Source organism: Lissotriton vulgaris, chromosome 6 (genome assembly GCF_964263255.1).
Source record: "Lissotriton vulgaris chromosome 6, aLisVul1.2, whole genome shotgun sequence".
Lineage (NCBI taxonomy): Eukaryota > Metazoa > Chordata > Amphibia > Caudata > Salamandridae > Lissotriton > Lissotriton vulgaris.
This window is the reverse complement of record NC_141694.1, coordinates 480615470-480632931: the sequence shown is the minus strand read 5'-3', so window position 1 is coordinate 480632931 and position 17462 is coordinate 480615470. Positions and strand designations below refer to the sequence as shown.

The 17462-nt window shown below is 42.8% G+C and overlaps 1 protein-coding gene across 1 annotated transcript in view; it reads right to left on the bottom strand.

The window, feature by feature from the left end:
- Nucleotides 1-17462, bottom strand: part of LOC147707469 (uncharacterized) — a 385267-nt gene that overhangs the window by 181645 nt on the left and 186160 nt on the right. Inside the window, exon 16 of the mRNA XM_086925650.1 lies at nucleotides 17022-17066. Coding sequence (XP_086781776.1) covers nucleotides 17022-17066 — 45 coding nt within the window. The remainder of the gene's footprint in view (nucleotides 1-17021; nucleotides 17067-17462) is intronic.

Sequence of the window (17462 nt, the reverse complement as noted above, 5' to 3'; positions counted from 1 at the left end):
TTCTTCTCTGCATGGGGAGGTGACGCATCGGTTTCTTACTGCAATTTCGTAACCTGTAACACCATGATGAGATGAAGATCCGGTGCAATGAAACAAGTTGTGTCTTTGTCTTGATGCGACAACGATGCGCGCATGCCCGACAGCCGTGCAGCGACTCAATGAATCTTCAGAGCCGCGACAGGTCCTGCGACACACTTCTCCGGTGATGCGGCTGCATCTGCTGCAACGGCAACACTTTTCTCTGGTGATGCGAGGCACTTTGGTGATGAGATGCGACAGCGGCAACACTCTTCTTCAGTGATGCAATGACAGTGGCTGCGCGGTAGCCACGCTTCTCTGGTGATGCGACCACGTCGGCTGCGACGGCGCCACTCTTCTCCGGCGATGCGAGGTGCTTTTGCGATGTGATGCGACAGCTGCAACACCCTTCTTCAGTGATGCGACGACAGCGGCTGTGGCGGCGTCACACTTCTTCTTCGTGAGTCACGCTTCCAGCTCCTTGCGACACGCTGTCCCTCCGATGTCCCAGTACAGCAGCAGGCACTTCAAAGAACCCAGGGGAGCTGGTTGGTGAAGTCTGTTATCCCTGAGACTTCAGCAGGAGGCAAGCTCTATCTTCAAGCCCTTGGAGATCCTTTACAAGTTGATGAAAGTAGCACACAGTTCCTTTCTCCTTTCTTTGGCAGACAGGCAACCACTGCAGGCCAATCCCCAAATAGAACTCAGCTTAGGGATACTCTCTCCCTTCAGTTTCTCTATGGTTCCTCTCCTCAGCATAGGTTCTTCTTGTTTCCCAAAAGTGATCTGAATTTCTGGGGTCTGGGTCCCCCTTTAATACACTGATTCTCTTTGTTCTCCGAAGGCAAAGAGTGTCTGTGCCTAGGCCAAACCTGTTCTGGTCAGTCCTGGAGCACTCTGTTGACAAGACTCCTTCTTTCCCCTTTGACAGTGTGGGCCAGGGACATCAGACGCACCACAGGAGGTGGAGCCAGCATTTTGGAAGGCAGGCACAGCCCTATTCAGCTCCCAGGTGTTCCCCTCACCTCACTTTATATGCAGATGGGTCTATTCAGCCCTGTGCTGACTCACCCTGTCTCCTGGAATACCCCAGCCCCTGTCACTCAAACTCCAGAGAAGGAATACACAAACCTAGCAGAGCCAGGCTTAGATAGTTAGGCAAGAAAATACCTACTTTCTAAAAGTGGTATTTTTAAACACAGAATGTTAAAACCAACTTCACTAAAAGATGGGTTTTATCATTCTGAGTTCAGGCATACTAAACTAGAATTTCTACCTAGCTCCCTGAGTCAGTTAGGGTTATAAGATGTTATAATCAAGCTGCCCTTTCTGGCCCATGGGAAACAGGTAGCCTGGCAATAGTGAAAAACAAAAATGGCTGTGATTCACTATCAGGACATGCCACATATATCAGGGCATGTCCTACCTTTTGCCTACAATGCACCTGCCCTTGGGCCTACCATAGGGGTGACTAATATGCAAAAAAAGGGGATGTTTAGGGACTGGCAATAGGGTGCGCTTGCCCAGACAACATGGCAGTACCAGACTGCACAAAGGCTCTGCAATGGCAGGCATGAGACACACTTTACAGGCTGCTTCTATGGGTGGCAGAACCAATGCTGCAAGCCCAACAGCAGCATTTGATTCACAAGCCCTGGGCACATGCAGTGCACTGTACTAGTGTCTGACAAAGTAAACCAAACCAGCCAACCATGGAGTCACTAATCCATACATCAGTATACCATAGGGAGCACTTGCACTGTGGCACTGAATAGCAGTGGCACAGTGCCCAAAGCATCTATAACTATTAAAAACACATGAGGCAACAGCAAAAAAAAAATGGAAGGGAGACCCACGCCAATGGTACCAAGTCGAACAATCATCTGCACACCAAAAGGTATAATTCTGCAAATATTCATTTTTATGGAAAAAGTATTGGTGGGAAAACATGTTTTGGGACCCCCCTTTAATCTTTGCACCTTCTTAACAATTCACAACAAAAACTTACATCATCAAAAACTGTCGAATATTTTATAGGTCTAGAAAGTTTTGTGGTGATGCAAAATTTACAAGGGAGCAACACTGGGAATCCTAACTACAACCACCGAGAGGCAATAAGATTTAATGTGACTGCTTTCTTTCTACTTATTGTATTTGTTACGTATTTGTACATTAACATGTGACCATAAATGTGTTTTTTAGTTGTTCATGTAATAATGCTGAAACCTTACATATGCAGTCTAGGTTTTTTGGGGGGCTTCCTTGCAACTTATAGTAGTGTTGTGCTACACATGAAGACCAAAGTGAATGACAGGCAAATATTGTGGTTATAAACATTTAGATTATTACTTTTCTTCCTAGTGGCCAATTATCTTGTCCTCCATATAGTAGTTTGTGTAGCTCACTGATAGGTTGCTTTGCCATTTTGTCGCACATCAGTGCATAAGGAAGTTGGTTTTTGTTTGGCTTGTTGGGCACAGTTTTATTTTGTGAACCAGTGAGCATGCAAAGAAAACTTATGTAGATTAGGATGTATTTTGTTTTTGTATATATTTGTTTAATGGTTTCCAATAGCATGTGACCATAAATGGATTTTTCAGTTTTTTATGTAGGGAATATTAAACTTTATACATGCAGTCTAGTTTATTTGTTGGGCTTCCTTGCTACTTTTAGTAGTATTGTCCTACATAGGGAACACCAGATATCACTAGGTGTAATTGCCTTATAACATACTAACCACTACACCAATTTGTTTGCCACATAAAAAAGGATCATCTTCATACTATATTCTATATTTGTTTCATTTTTTGTGCAAATCAATACTGCTGTTTTTGTTCTATGTATGATGCAAAAAGTCCTTGTAAAATGCAATAGGGGTCAAAATCTGTTTTAGGAAGACCCCTTGTAACTTTGTATACCCCCTTGATGAATGTATGCAAAACTTTCCATCATTTCCATCATCTGCAAATGTAAAACACACAAGAAGTTCCTATCGCTGGCTACTTTAAGCATAATTACAGGGTGTCAACACATCATGTCATTATTCATATGTTTTTATTAGAACATTGGAATTTTGGAGCTCTATTGAAGACAAATGGGGTACAGGCCTTTTGTTCCAACATTACAGTGCTTGTATTGTTCCCTTTGTAATGATCCAATTACTTACTCTTAATCTTTTGAGCCCTGATCTTCTTCATCCCAGTCCTAACAATGTAAGGTTTTTTCCTGTAATACTGGCATGATATATTTATCCTAGCAAAAAAAAATCTATCTTCTCTCTAGAGATGATATCCTTAAATATATACCTAGAGTCCAAATTAACAAGTTACTCACCTTGGATAGCGCTCTTTCTGGTAGAGACTCTTAGAACTGGGGGTCTCTAGTTGGCAGAGGTAGGTACCACTGTACAAAAAGCGACCCTTGCTTCTAGTCAGGATAAGGAGGATACACTCTTTAGATAACCTCTGCTCACCCCCTTTTGTAGCTTGGCACAAGCAGTCAGGCTTATCCAAAAGCAATGTGTAAAGTATTTGTACCAACACTAACAGTAACACAGTGAAAACACCACAAACTGACTCCACAACAGTTTAGAAAAATAACGGTATTTCATCTAAACTACACAAGACCAAAATGACAAAAATCCACCATACACAGTTCAAGAATATGGTTGCGAAAGAGTTCTTAAAGTTGCGATAAAAATAGTTTACAGTTGCGTGAAAAGTTCACAGTTGCGTCACGTTTAGCTAACGGTACCTTTAAATGCGACAAAGTTCCAAAGCAGAAGCTGGTGAGGTGGAAAACAAGCGATGCGTTGCTCCTAAGACCATGGGGAGGCGTTGGCAACAGCCCCGCTGCAGCAGCGGGCATGTTGTGACGTGATACGGTCTGCAAGCAAGCGGTACGGCGATCTCACCCAGCGATGACAGGTTCTGCCACAATGCTCGCAGCAATGGTGATTTTCCGGCAAACGAAGGATGCGACGTCTCTGGCAGCAGCAATAGGCGCTGCGACGATCTCGGTCTTTGTAGCGGCGGGAATTTCCTCGCACTGTCAGGGATGCGCTATGCAAGTGAGCAATGCAATACATTTTCTGTAGCAAAGTCTCTCAAATCTTGGTTTCCAGCTTCCCAGCACAGGTACAACTTCCAGAGGCACCACAACTGGCCCAAGCACTCTAGGAAGGACAGAGCTCTCTCAGCAGAGCTCAGGGAAGCTGGGGGTGAAGTCCTTTTGTTCCTGGGACTTCAAAACAGGGAGCCAGCTCACAACAGGCCGTTGGAGATTCCTTCAAGTAAGGGGACAAAGCAACAACAAAGTCCTTCCCCTCTCCTAGGCAGCAAAGCAACTGCAGGTCAGTCCAGCATCACACAGCAGGGCAGTCCATCTTCTTCAGCCTTCCAGCTTTCTCCTTGGCAGAGGTTCCTTCTTGTTTCCAGGATGATCTAAGTTTCTGTAGTCAGGGGTCCTGTACTTATACCCCTAAAAGTCTTTGTTCCCTTTGTGCAGGAGGGCTCTGAGCCCGGTCTGAACCAGTTCTGGGTGTTCCTTGAGCACTTTGTTTTCTTGGCATCTTCTTTCCTTTCAGAGAGAGGGGCAGGGTCGTCAGCCACCCAGTAGGAGGTGGAGCCAGCATTGTGGAAGGCAGGCACAGCCCTATTCAGGCCCAGGCGCTTCCCCCTCCCACTACTCTAGATGCAGATGGAGCTATTCAGCCCAGGTAGGGCCCACCCAGACTCTGGGAGCCACCCAGCCCCTGTCACTCACAAACCAGACAGTCAATTCACAAACAGGTCAATGCACACAGGAAGGTCAGACAAGAGAACAGCAACTTTCTAAAAGTGCTGTTCTCAAACACAGGATTTAAAAATTCTGAGTTCAGGGATACCAGACTTTTATGTCCTATCTTGCTCCTATGGGAAGATATGCTGGTAGCCACTGTAGCCAGCATCCACCATGATAGCCTATGGGGCAAGATAGACTTACAATAGTAAAAAATGAAAATGGCTTTAATTCACTAACAGAGCATGTCACCTGCACAAGTACATGTTCTACCTTTCACATACACTACGCCCTGCCCAAGGGGGTACCTTGGGCCTTACATAGGGGTGACAAATGTGTACAGAAAGGGATGGGTTGGGCCTGGCGAGTGGGAACACTGACCAGGAGGACATGGCAGTTCACAGACTACACACAGGCACTGCGGTGGCAGGCCTGAGACATCATTTGAGGGCTACTCATGTGGGTGGAACAATCAGTGCTGCAGGCCCACTAGTAGCATTTGTTATCACCAGCCCCGGCACACTCAGTGCACTTTACTAGGTACTTCTTGGTGACACAAATATGCCAATCATGGATAACCAACCTGAATAACAATTTACACAGGGAGCACTTGCACTTTGACACTGAACAGCATTGGCAAAGTGCCCAAAGCATCTAAACCAGCAAAAAGGAAATCCAGCACAGCATCATAAATACTGGGGGTAATGGTATTGTGCGAAACAGATACAATACTTTTGGCAGAATCAGCATTTTTAGAATGCTAAGTCTGCCGAAAAGAGATAAGTGTAGATGATCCAGGCGCTGCAGTGAAGTGTTAATTTGAGTTACTAGAGGGTTTAAATTACGTTCTGGTATCTTCTCTATGGGTAGAGAGATTTTGATTCCTAAGTATGTGACTTCTGGAATGATAGAGATGTTTGCAGGTGGATTTTCTCCTGAGTAAAGAATTTGTGTTTTTTCCAAGTTAAGTTTGTAGCCAGAAAAAAACCTAAACTGTTTAGCTATCTCATCAATAGTAGGTAAAGCTGTTTGAACGTCCGTGGTAATAATCACTATATCATCGGCGTAGGCTAGAACGCGATAATTAATATTAGCTAAATGTATGGGTTTAATGTTAGGTTCTGAAAAAAAACGATTAATTAAAGGGTCAATATAAAAAGCAAAAAGTAACGGAGAGCAGGGGCATCCCTGTCGGGTGCCCCTAGTAATTGATAAAGGTGAAGATAATTGCCCATTAATACGGATATACGCTCTAGGGGAAATATATAACGTTTTTAAAGCTTTTATAATGCCTTGGCCTAGTCCCTTCCTTGACAGGATTTCCCAGAGATAGCCCCAAGTAACCCGGTCAAAAGCTTTCTCAGCATATAGAAATACGAGTCCAACATTAGACCGAGTTGCTTGAGACCAATCCAGGAAAGAAATCACACGCAGAATGTGATCAGCAGTGTCTCGGGACGGAATAAAGCCATGTTGGTAAATGGAGACTAACGGGGAGATGATATTAGATAGTCGTAACGCTAAAATTTTAGAAAAGATTTTACTATCAGCATTTATAAGAGATATAGGACGGAAAGATGAGGGTGATAGCGGAGGCTTGCCTTTCTTAAGAAACACCGTGATTATAGAGTCATGCCATGATTGAGGGGCGTTACCTTGCTGAGCATTCAAACATAAATCCAATAATTCTAGTTTTAGAACATTCCTAAAGTATTTGTAAAATTCTAAAGGAATGGCATCGGGACCTGCAGCTTTTCCTGAAGCTAGCGACATTAAAGAGAGTTCAATCTCCTCCCATGTAAATGGTGAGTCTAGTTTCTCCTTCTCATCATTAGATAGGGAAGAATTCAAAACTGAGTCAACGAACCGATTAATCTGATCTGAGCAATCAGGGCGATCATCGTCAGCATACAACTTAGAATAGAAATCACTAAATACTCTAAGAATGTCCTCTAATTTGCTAACAGTCGTCCCTGTCTGATTGTTTATTTTATTGATACTAGCGAATGTCGCTTTTTGTCTCGCCCTCTTTGCCAAGAGTTTACCAGAATTTTCTCCAACTTCGTAAACCTCTGTCCTGAAGGCAGAGACTTGTTGAGCAAACTTTGTGGCAAATCGTTGATGTATCTTGACTTTCAAAGTTGTTAATTTCTTTATAACACTTTCAGTGGGTAATCATTGGTTACATGCTTGCATAAGTTGAATCTCTAAAAATCTAAGGTTTTTAATTTCAGAACTTTCTTGCAGTCTAGCTTCCTTTTGTTTATTTATTGAGTAACTCAATGTTTCACCCCGAACCTCACATTTGAAAGCATCCCAGACTATTTCAGGAGAAGCGGTACCTTTATTGTTAGAAAAAAATTCTGGGATCCAAGTGTTCATATGATCAATGTAAGATAAATCGTACAATAGTTTACGATCAAAAGACCATGAACGAGGGGTGTTAGAAGTATTTAATTCAAACTTAAACATTAAAGGATTATGATCTGAGATAATTTTTGGAAGAACCCCATATTCCACTTGAGTTAGGTCGTTGCATAAGGCCTTAGATACAAAAAAATAATCTAATCTATAAAATTTTTGATGCGGAGCAGAAAAAAAAGTATAGCCAAACATCCCTGCCCTTTTCTCATGCCCTACATCGGATAGTCTATATTCTTGGATGATCCCTTTAAGTGCTGCAAAGACCTTCTTCTTCCTACCCTTATATGGAGTGCTGCTATGAATGTCGAATGTTTCTTCCAAATGTAAATTAAAATCTCCACATAAAATAATATTGGAAGACCATTGTGCTAATTCTACACTTAGATGATTCAGAGCGGCGGGATCATCCAATATAGATGCGTATACTGAACATATAGTAATAATCAGTCCTCCATATTTAAGTTCAGCAATCACCCATCATCCAGATAAGTCTTCTTTAACTTTTTTTATTTCCCCCAATCCATGTCTCTTAAGAATTGCAACCCCTCTTATTGTAGAATTCTGACGAGAACACCCTACCACTTCCAGTCCAAGATCTCTTAAACTCGCTCTGTTAGACCAGGCAATGTGAGTCTCCTGTATACAGAGTAGATCCACCCGCATAGTTTTTAACATCTGAGCCATCATACCCCTTTTTCTTTTATCATTTAAGCCACATACATTAATGGAACATATCGACAATATAGCCATTGTATATTACTTTCAAGATAAACTCGCCTAATCAAGGATACATTAACAAAAATTTTCAACATTCGGCACCTGCCGTAAGTGGATCTTGAACACAAAACGAATACATCTTCCAGCTGTATGTCCTTGCACCCCAAAAGAAAGAATTCTTCCCACACACAACCCCCACTCTTCCCCCCCACCCCTCCCTTTCCCCAACACCCCCCCACCAGAAGCGTAAGGGCTAGTGCCCTCATTGATGGTAAGTGAGTATGGGCTGTGAGTTCCGCCCGGGCCAGTCCAACCTGAAAAGAAAAAAAATGAATAGAATGCCTCTGGCAAAAATAAAGAGATCTAGATACAATTGTTATCCTTAACCTCTATCCTATAAAGCATTATTACATAGTTTCTAGGAATTGTTGTGCTTTGATCTCCGAAACAAAGAATAAGGTTCTTCCCTTATGCACAACTTTGAGCTTAGCTGGGTTTAATAAGAAGGTTTGCCCCCCCTTAGCTTGCATTGGTGCCATTAGCTGTTTAAGTCTCCAGCGTTGTTGAACCGTTGCGGAGCAAAAATCTGGTCTGACAAAGAATTCATGCCCCAAACATTTTCTAGTTTTGGATGGCCTAGCCAGGTCATACAAAATCTCCCGGAGAAGATAATTCTGAAAACATATGAGAATAGCTCTTGGATTTTTGTTCCTCCCCTCCTGATCAAGTTTTTGATTGAAAGGAAAACGATGAGCTCTTATAATTTCTTTGTCCCAGTCCCATCCTTTAAGATCCTGAAAGGCATCTGAAAACATCTCTACGACAAACCGTCGAACATCCTTCCCTTCTGATTTTTCCGCAACTCCCAGAATACGTAAATTGTTGCGACGCGCACGATTTTCTAAATCAGTTAATTTCCAGTCAACATCTTGTCTAGTACTATCCAAATCTTTGATTGAGTTTTTTTGTAGAGTTAGCTCATCCTCTATCGCAGATATGCGCGTTTCAGTCTCCTGTACTCTCAAATTAGTATCCGTGCTAGACTTAGCCAATCGCCGAACAACATTCTGGAGTTTACGTACAGCACCTTGAGTCCGGAGACCCTCAGCTTTAGTTTCCTCTCTATGAGTCATAATCATACGATACATTGATGTCTGTAGCTTATATATGGATTTTAGAGTAACCTCCTCAGCTTCCTCTAATAACTCTGGAGATTCAGGATCAATTTCATTATTCGCACCAACCCCATCCCATTGAGGTTGACTCATGGCACCTATATTCTCATTAGTTTTTGCCTCTATGACCTTGCGAACAGTATTTGGGACTCCTTCATTTGTTAAAAAATCTGATCCAAGCATATCTTCTTCTGACATTTGGTTACAATCATCCGCCCAGTCTTTTTCCAGAAGATGCCCCTCACTTAAAAGTTCTTCATCAAGGTCTCCTTCCGATGCTATTGATACATCAGACATTGAAAAACATTGGCCCCCTGATTCTATAGATTCTGCATCTTGTTGGGCATTCAACCTGGGCAAGACTCTGGCTCCCTCTACAGCAAGGCAAAGTGCATCATCATTCACTCCCCCTCTTACTCCAGCTCCTTCCTCGTCTAGAGCTAAAACAGCAGGAGATTTGGCTAAGTAACTTACATCAGTTTTTTTAGAGTTAGCAGGTGGTAAGACCTTAGAGGGAGTCAGCTCATTTGTGATACTTTTGTTAGGATTAGTTATAGTCTTTTTTTGAATAATTCAGGTATAATGGGCTCTTTAGTAGTGCCATTTGCTTGAGAATTGCGATTTTCTAGATCTGTTACTGTTGCTGTTGTTGTTTTCTCAGCAACTCCTGAGGTGGTATTTGCAGGGTTAGCCAAATTAGTGGTATTTTTTTTGTTACTCTGCCTTTGGGAGCCATAGTTAAGTTTTTCAAGTAATATGTCAAATTTTGTAAGATAGATACAGTCTTTTTCTCTGTTCAGGTATTATAGCCCCCACTTGTTGCTGAAAAGATTAACAGACCACAATGTAGCAATGTAAAATGTGACCGCTCACCGCTTGATTTTTCTTCAACTGTGAACGCGGAAGAACCTCAGGAAACTGCTACAATGTTGCACCAGTAGCTTCAAAGAGTTTTTATGATTCAGCTCACTGTTCTTATTCTCACGGTTCCCGCCGCCTTCTCAAGCCTTACTGCCTCACACTCCTCAAGACAAGCGGCAAACGGCAAACGGCAACCGGCCCCCTGCACCACGGAAGCACAAGTGAAACAGCTGAGACGCCGCGGTCTTAGTCTCGTGGCCCCCGCCGCCTTCTACAAACTTCTTCAGAAAGGACGCCTTGAATCACGCCCTTCGCGCTCCACACAGCAGCCGGTCCAAGCGCCACGAAAAAGTCAGCAAAACTGTTACAATGTTGCAACCACAGTTTTCAGAGAGCTACCCGCTTCGACACAATGTAGCAAGTTTTCACCGGCAAAGACGCCTTGAATCGCGTCCTCAAATACCACACAGCAGCCGGTCCAGGCACCACGGAAACACGGGTAAATCACAGCTGAGACGCCACGGTCCCAGCCACAGCAGAGAAAGCGGACAGCCGCGATAAGTTTCCAACAGCGATTCCAAAAACAGCCGGTCTCTTTCTCCGAAGCACCGCAACTCGAAGAGTCCCAAAGGTCACAGAAGTCGATGGGATTTACTCTACAGCAACAACGCCAGGTCGGGTCGGCCAACGGACGGAAACATAGCAGCTCCTCACACGGCTGCAGTAGCGGCCGCCATCTTGCTTCCGTGCACGTCCTCCCTTCGTTATTTCCGAGTCGGGCCAAAGCGCCGCGCAGCACAGTAGTTCTCGTCCGCCACGAAAGGAACAGATTTTCATGGACTTCAACTTCTTTCCTTTAGAAACTTAGAGAGAACTATTTTTCGATTTCTATGGGGTTATAAACGCTATAGGAAAGCTGCTAAAAAAATGATACTTAGCAATGAATGTGGCGGATGGAATGTCCCTTATTTTCTTTTTTATTATTTTTCTGCCGCTTTGCAATACATTGGCCCCCTAATTATGGGAGATAGAGTGGAACTGCTGGATTGCCAGACTCCATCAATTTATCAAAGGATCTTGGGTGAGAAAGTTAAGGGCAGTTTTTTGAGAATGGTAGAGCCCAGTTATCACAAGAAAACTAAGTATAAGATACTGAAGTCAGCTTTTGGAGTCTGGCAAAAAGTCTGTAAACATATAAAACTAAGAAAATTAAATTTTTACACTCCCCTTACATCAAAGGATCTATTACCGGAAATCTTCTATGATTTAACCATGTATAGATGGCAACAGAAAGGAATAAGGTATTTGGGTGATTTATTTTATAATGATCAAATTGCTTCATTTCAGGATCTAATGAATAATTTCTCTGTGGTAAGAAATTATTTCTTTAAATTTCTTCAACTTCGTAGCTTCTTGCAGAATCATCCTTTAATTCCTCCAGTTAAAACTCCATTGTTAGAGCTTTTGCAAAAAAAACCCCGTATAGGAGTTATTTATCTAAGTTTAATGCAGGAATATGGGGATGACTTAGGTCAATGTCAGTTGAAATGGGCTAACAGTTTAGGTATACCCGATGTTGATATTTTATTGTCGATCAAAATGGCTGCAGATTGTCTTATAACCGGGATGATAAAATCCCAACATTTTATGTGTATCCATAATCTTTATTACACTCCAAGTAAAATTGTTAAGTGGAGCACGACCTGCAGTCGGTGTGGGTTATATGCAGCTGATGAATTACACATGCTTTTTCATGTTCTAAACTTTCAATGCTGTACCAACATATTGAAACTTTTTTATCCATTATTCTGAAATCTGAGATTAAGATAACTCCCGAATTATTACTACTTGGTATATACCATACTGTTATTAGGCCAAGACCAATTTCCAACTTTCTTTTTCTTTGTATGGCTGCAGCCAGATCTTGTATTACTAAGGAATGGATTAGCCCGGATCCCCCCACGTTTTTTATGTGGCGGGAAAAATTATTATTTATGTACAACATAGAATCTGCTTTATATAAGTTAAAGGGGGTTAAAAAAAGAGCCATGGGGGAAAAAATTTGGGCACCAATTGCCGAGTGGATTTAATCTAACTTGTTTTACTTTTTGACTTACTCTTCTTTTTTTTTTGTCATTTTGTTAAAAACTGTTACATATTTTTAGAACATATTGTGTTATTTTGTCTATTATGTATTGCTGTATTTCCTTGCAATAAAACAATAAAACTTAAAAAAAAAAAAAAATACTGGGGGTAGAGGCAAAAAGAGAGGGGAAAGTCACGCCAAATATACCAGGTCTAACAGACTCAATCTAACTGCAAATTCCTCTTCATTTGAATATTTCCCAGGCATAAGACTGGATCCGGAAACGTTTTCATAGTACCTCTGCGTGCTGGAAGGTGGCGCCGTGTAGCTCCACACTGATTCTGATCACTCCGGAAATAAAGTGTGGGGCCTATAAAAGCACCACTCTTGCGTGCTGACGTCTGTTGCTTTCAAGAATGTCCATGCCTCCAGATGTGGAGGCCCAAAAGCAAATCAATATATCAGTGTGAAGATTATGAAATGCAGGAACTTATTAAAGTATAGAGTCCAATAACAGAAAATGGAGGATGGGAGCGTCGGTGAAGAATCTGCAGCAGAATCTCTACCAAAAAGAGCATTACCAAAAGTAAGTAACTTGTTTTTCTGATAGAGATTTCTAGCGGCAGAATCCTCACCTTTTGAATAGATACAAAGGCAGTCCCTAGCAGAGCAGGATGGAGGATGGATTCAAACCAGAAAGTCCGGCAGTACTGAGCAGGCAAAATTCTCTTCTTGCCGGACTTGCCTGTCCGGACAATAGTGCTTCATTAACATATAGAGGGATGTCCATCCAGCTCCCTAGCAGATATCTAGGACAGGGACACACCGCTTGCTAATGCAATGGTAGCAGATTTTGCCCTGTTGGAATGGGCACACAGTACTTCAAGAGGCTGCAACTTTGCCAGTTCATAACAGATCTTAATGCAGAGCACCTTTCAGCCTTAGGTGGCACCCGTCTGCATAGTCAGGCCTTTTTTCACTCTGGTGAACCCCAAAAAGAGCTGATCAGCCACCAGATGGTCTTTGGTGTAATCAATGTAGAAGCTGAACACTCTCTTATGGTCCAGGCTGTGGAGCCTCTCCTCCTCCTTAGAGTGGTGAGGTGGAGCATAGAACGCCAGCAGAGTGATGAATTGGCTAATGCGAAATGGCAGCACAGCTTTTAGGTGAAGGGATGCACTAGTACACAGAACCAGCCTGTCTGGGAAGAAGGTGGTGTATGGAAGATGAACCCCCTAAAACTGAAGCTCACTCGTTTAGTAGTAGTAAAGTTGAGAAAAATCCTAATTTTAAGACTTTCGGTATTCACAGAAGGCATTTAGGAGTCCTAAAGTTAGGAGTCCTAACTTTACTACTACTAAATTGAGAAAAATCATAATTTTAAGACTTTCGGTATTCACAGAAGGCATTTAGTAGTCCTAAAGTTAGGAGTCCTAACTTTACTAATACTAAATTGAGAAAAATCCTACTTTTAAGACTTTCGGTATTCACAGAATGCATTTAGGAGTCCTAAAGTTAGGACTCCTAACTTCTGTGAATACCGAAATGAGTAAGTGTCTTCTGTGAATACCAAAATGAGTAAGCGCCTTCTGTGAATACGAAAATGGTAGTAAGTTTAGGATTTTGTCTTAAGTTAGTTCTGTGAATCGGGCCCGATGAGACCAAAGGGGAACACAGCAAACTGAATAAATGCTCTTGTCCCACCACAAACTGCAGATAGTGCTGATGGGCCTTCAGGATGGGTATATGAAAATAGGCATCCTGCGGATCATCACCATCCAGTCTCCAGGGTTGAAGGCAGTCAAGTCCTGGACTAGTGTCAGCATTTTGAATTTGTCTTTCCGAAGGAAGGCATTGAGAGGGCACACATCTGAAATAGGTTGAAGCATTCATCCCTCTTTGTGTCAGGTGCCCTCTCAATAGTATCTTTGGTCAAAAGGGCTTGCACTTCTTGCCATACAACGGGCAGATAATCCTTAGTCAACTGTCCCAGGGATGGTGGAAGGTGGGGTGGAGTTGCAATAGGCAAAAAGAACTCCTTCTGGACTATCTGCAGGACTCACCTGTGTGCTGTTATGATCTGCCAACCTGGCAAGAATCGTCGGATCCTACCTCCAATTGGTGTCTGATCCCCTAATGGACCACAAAAGGAGTGTGGCAGTTGTGGTTGCTTGTCAGTAGACTGGATGGATTGCTAACTTGATGGTGGAGTCAGTGAGCATCGCACACTCAGCAATTAACCTGCTGGGTACCTTGCTGAGGTTGAATTGGCTGTTGGCATGGGGTACCCCTGCCAACACCACAAAAGGAGTGGTTGGGCTAATGAGGCTGGCAAAGAGGGACAAACAAGCCCGCAGAGCTTAATGTGACCCTGCTCTCTTTGAACTGCTCCAGAGCGAAACAGGTGAGCAGCCTCAAAGGGCATGTCCTGAAGGACAATAGAAAATTCCCTGAAAAACCCGTTGACCGCAGCCAAGCTTGGTGACTAATGGTGACACTGGTGCCAATTGGTCGGCTGATGAAATCAGTGGTATCCAAGCCACAACGAATTGTGAACTAGGCTGTATCACAACTATCCTTTATAGCTTAGGCTAGGACAGGTCAAGTATCTTCTGGTACAATTGGGAGGACTTGAGCCACCAAATCCCAAAGAATGTGGAAATAGAAGCCCAGCAGGCAACTGCCATTGACAGACCCGAGCGACGAACTGCTCTTTTGGACTCGCAATTTGGGGAGAAGTTTGGAAAGTGCTTGGATTAGTCTGACTAGTTGATGCCTGCATTAATATGCTCTTGAGAGAGAGAGGGGCTGATAGGTGGTGCTCTGCAATTTGGCATTTTACCTGGGGGGGCTAGAAAAGGGTTTTGCCCAGGTCCCTAAAAAGATATCAGTGAAGGCCTCATTAAAGGGTAATTGGGATGAGGTAGTAGTTTGCTCCAAATGGAGAACTTAAGTCAAGACATTTGTTTTGACATCTGAGGTGAGAATCTGAAGGTCAAAATCTTCGGACGCCTTCTGCATGACAATCACAAAAGAATTTCTGTCTTCATTGACAGGGCCTAGACGAGTGAGAAGGTCAGAGTCAAGAGAGGTGTTTGGGCAACTGGTGCCTTATAGGTCTTGATTTGTTTGCTTCTTCTTTGACTTGCCCTTAAGATTCGGAGCGCAAAGATGATCGACCCGGGATCCTAACCTTTGGACTTGGATTGGTCATTATGTGGAGTCTTCCAATGCTTGGCGACTTAGAGCTTCACCTTGCGACCCCATATGGCTTTCAGGTTCATTGACGTACAGTCACTGCAGGCCTTGGAGTCTTGGTGACATGTCCCTTGCACACTAAAAGCATTTCACGGAAAACTGTTTTAAAGGGCTGAAATATAGCTCTGGATCCTGGTCTGGTGATGCGTAAAGAAAAGACCTGTGTCAGCGTGAGGGCATGGTGCCTATATGAGGCCCACACTTCACTTCCAGTGTGGAACAATGGGAGTGCGAAGCTGCATGGCACCAACTACCCACACACAGAGGTACTGCTCAAAAGTTTCCGGATCCAGTCCGAGGCCTGGGGAATATTCAAAAGGGGAGGAATCTTCGGTTAGAAATCTCTACCAGAAACAAGCGTTATGCAATACAAACTCATTATCTTACCTATACTTGGTTAATCATGTTCCTTACGAAAGAACAGAAACACAATGTTTTTCGGAATGTATAACCTTTTGAGCTATCAGGAAAGGTGGAGTCTGACTAAAAGTGACCCCTAATAATGAATTAGAAAGCTAAAAAAGTGGTGCATGTTTACAAACGTGGGCAGGTATCTTGTAAAGGCAAACTATATAAATAATTTACAAGATATGGACAACTGCATGGATTTGAGCTTGCCGCGGGCAATGTTTATTTTAATAGCATCAGGGAAATCAACTGTAAAAACCGACCCAGAAGGGAATAAAAAAGGCCCATAAATAGCCAAAAACGCCCCCCCCCCTCACACCCACACACACTCACCTGTCAGACTAGTCCGTCTGACACTGACTTACGCCCTTAAACGCCAGTCTTGGCCTTGCCTTTGGTTCAGGCTTATTACAGAGGCGAGAGTCTTTAAAGGCTGGTATAGTCCACAGCATCAGGCTATAATGCTAGACTAATATCCTCCCTCAAAGGCCTGCATGAGCAGTAGTGCCTGCTGTGACAAATACGCATGATAAAGCCAAGTGACGTTTTATCCACAAATCATTAACCAACCAGGTAGTAACACCTCTGAAAGGACAATATTTCACTGATGATTCATTTCAAATAATTAAGCGGTTATTAATTGCTTGAAATAATTGCTTTGCTTTAGAAACTCCCTTGTGTAACATCACACGTAATCCAATTCGAGAAGGACCTACTCCTACTTTGAAGTCCACATAAACAGTTTATCATTTTGAGAAACACTAGTACAAGGACAGAGTTGTTTTTTCTCTGACAGTAAGTGACTGATCTGTAGACATGCCTGGCTGACTTGTCAAACCTATGAAGACCATTGATATATAACCTCTTGCTAGGTTTAACTGTCTGTCAAATGGTTCTGTAGAATTTGCATATATGTAAGAATGCCAATGTATACATTGGAAACCTATCTGAAAACAAAGGTGTGCTGTACAAAATGATGCGGTTCCAAGTATATTCCTTTACCTATCAGAGAGCTGTGTCAGATTAATCACCATTAAACAAGTGATAAAGAGAGTTGATGCGGATAATACATGTACCTGCAGTAAGCACTGTTTCTTCTGTAACACGTGTTTTTTAAACATGTTTGAAGTGTACTAAACGTGCAGGCTTCAGTGCCAGCAGCCCGCAATTTGTAGCCAGAACTGCATTTCTGGTAAGTTAATTACTTCCAATCAGCGTTTGAAAGTGGTGACAAAACTGTGAAACAATTAGCACGTCACTAAATCCTGCAAAATCTACACAAACATATGACTTACCGGAGGTCCGGGTGGGCCAGGTTTACCAGGAGGGCCCTCACTTCCCTGCAAATTAATGTAAAGAGTTACTAAATTGCTGTGGAAGAACATGGAACAATGACGAAAAGTTGTTGTTTTTGATAGACACAATTCTGCAAGAGAGCCTAGTATGAGCTTGCTGCTTGTAATTCAACACCATGAGTTATTTTCCCCAAAACGTCAGAAGCATATGAAAACATTCACCCTTATTTATTCCACTGGCGGTGCCGTTCATGCACTTCCTTATGCTGGCATCACGCAGCAGAGTACAGCAGTGGACATTTGTAAAGGTTCTTTGTGCTGCCATCATGACTGGATTTGCCATTGACTACATTGCGCTGGTGTGCAATCAGACACAGTTCAACGCCTTTGCGCTCAGTTTTTATGTTAAATGTGAGCTGCACTTCTTACACAAGGCTCTTA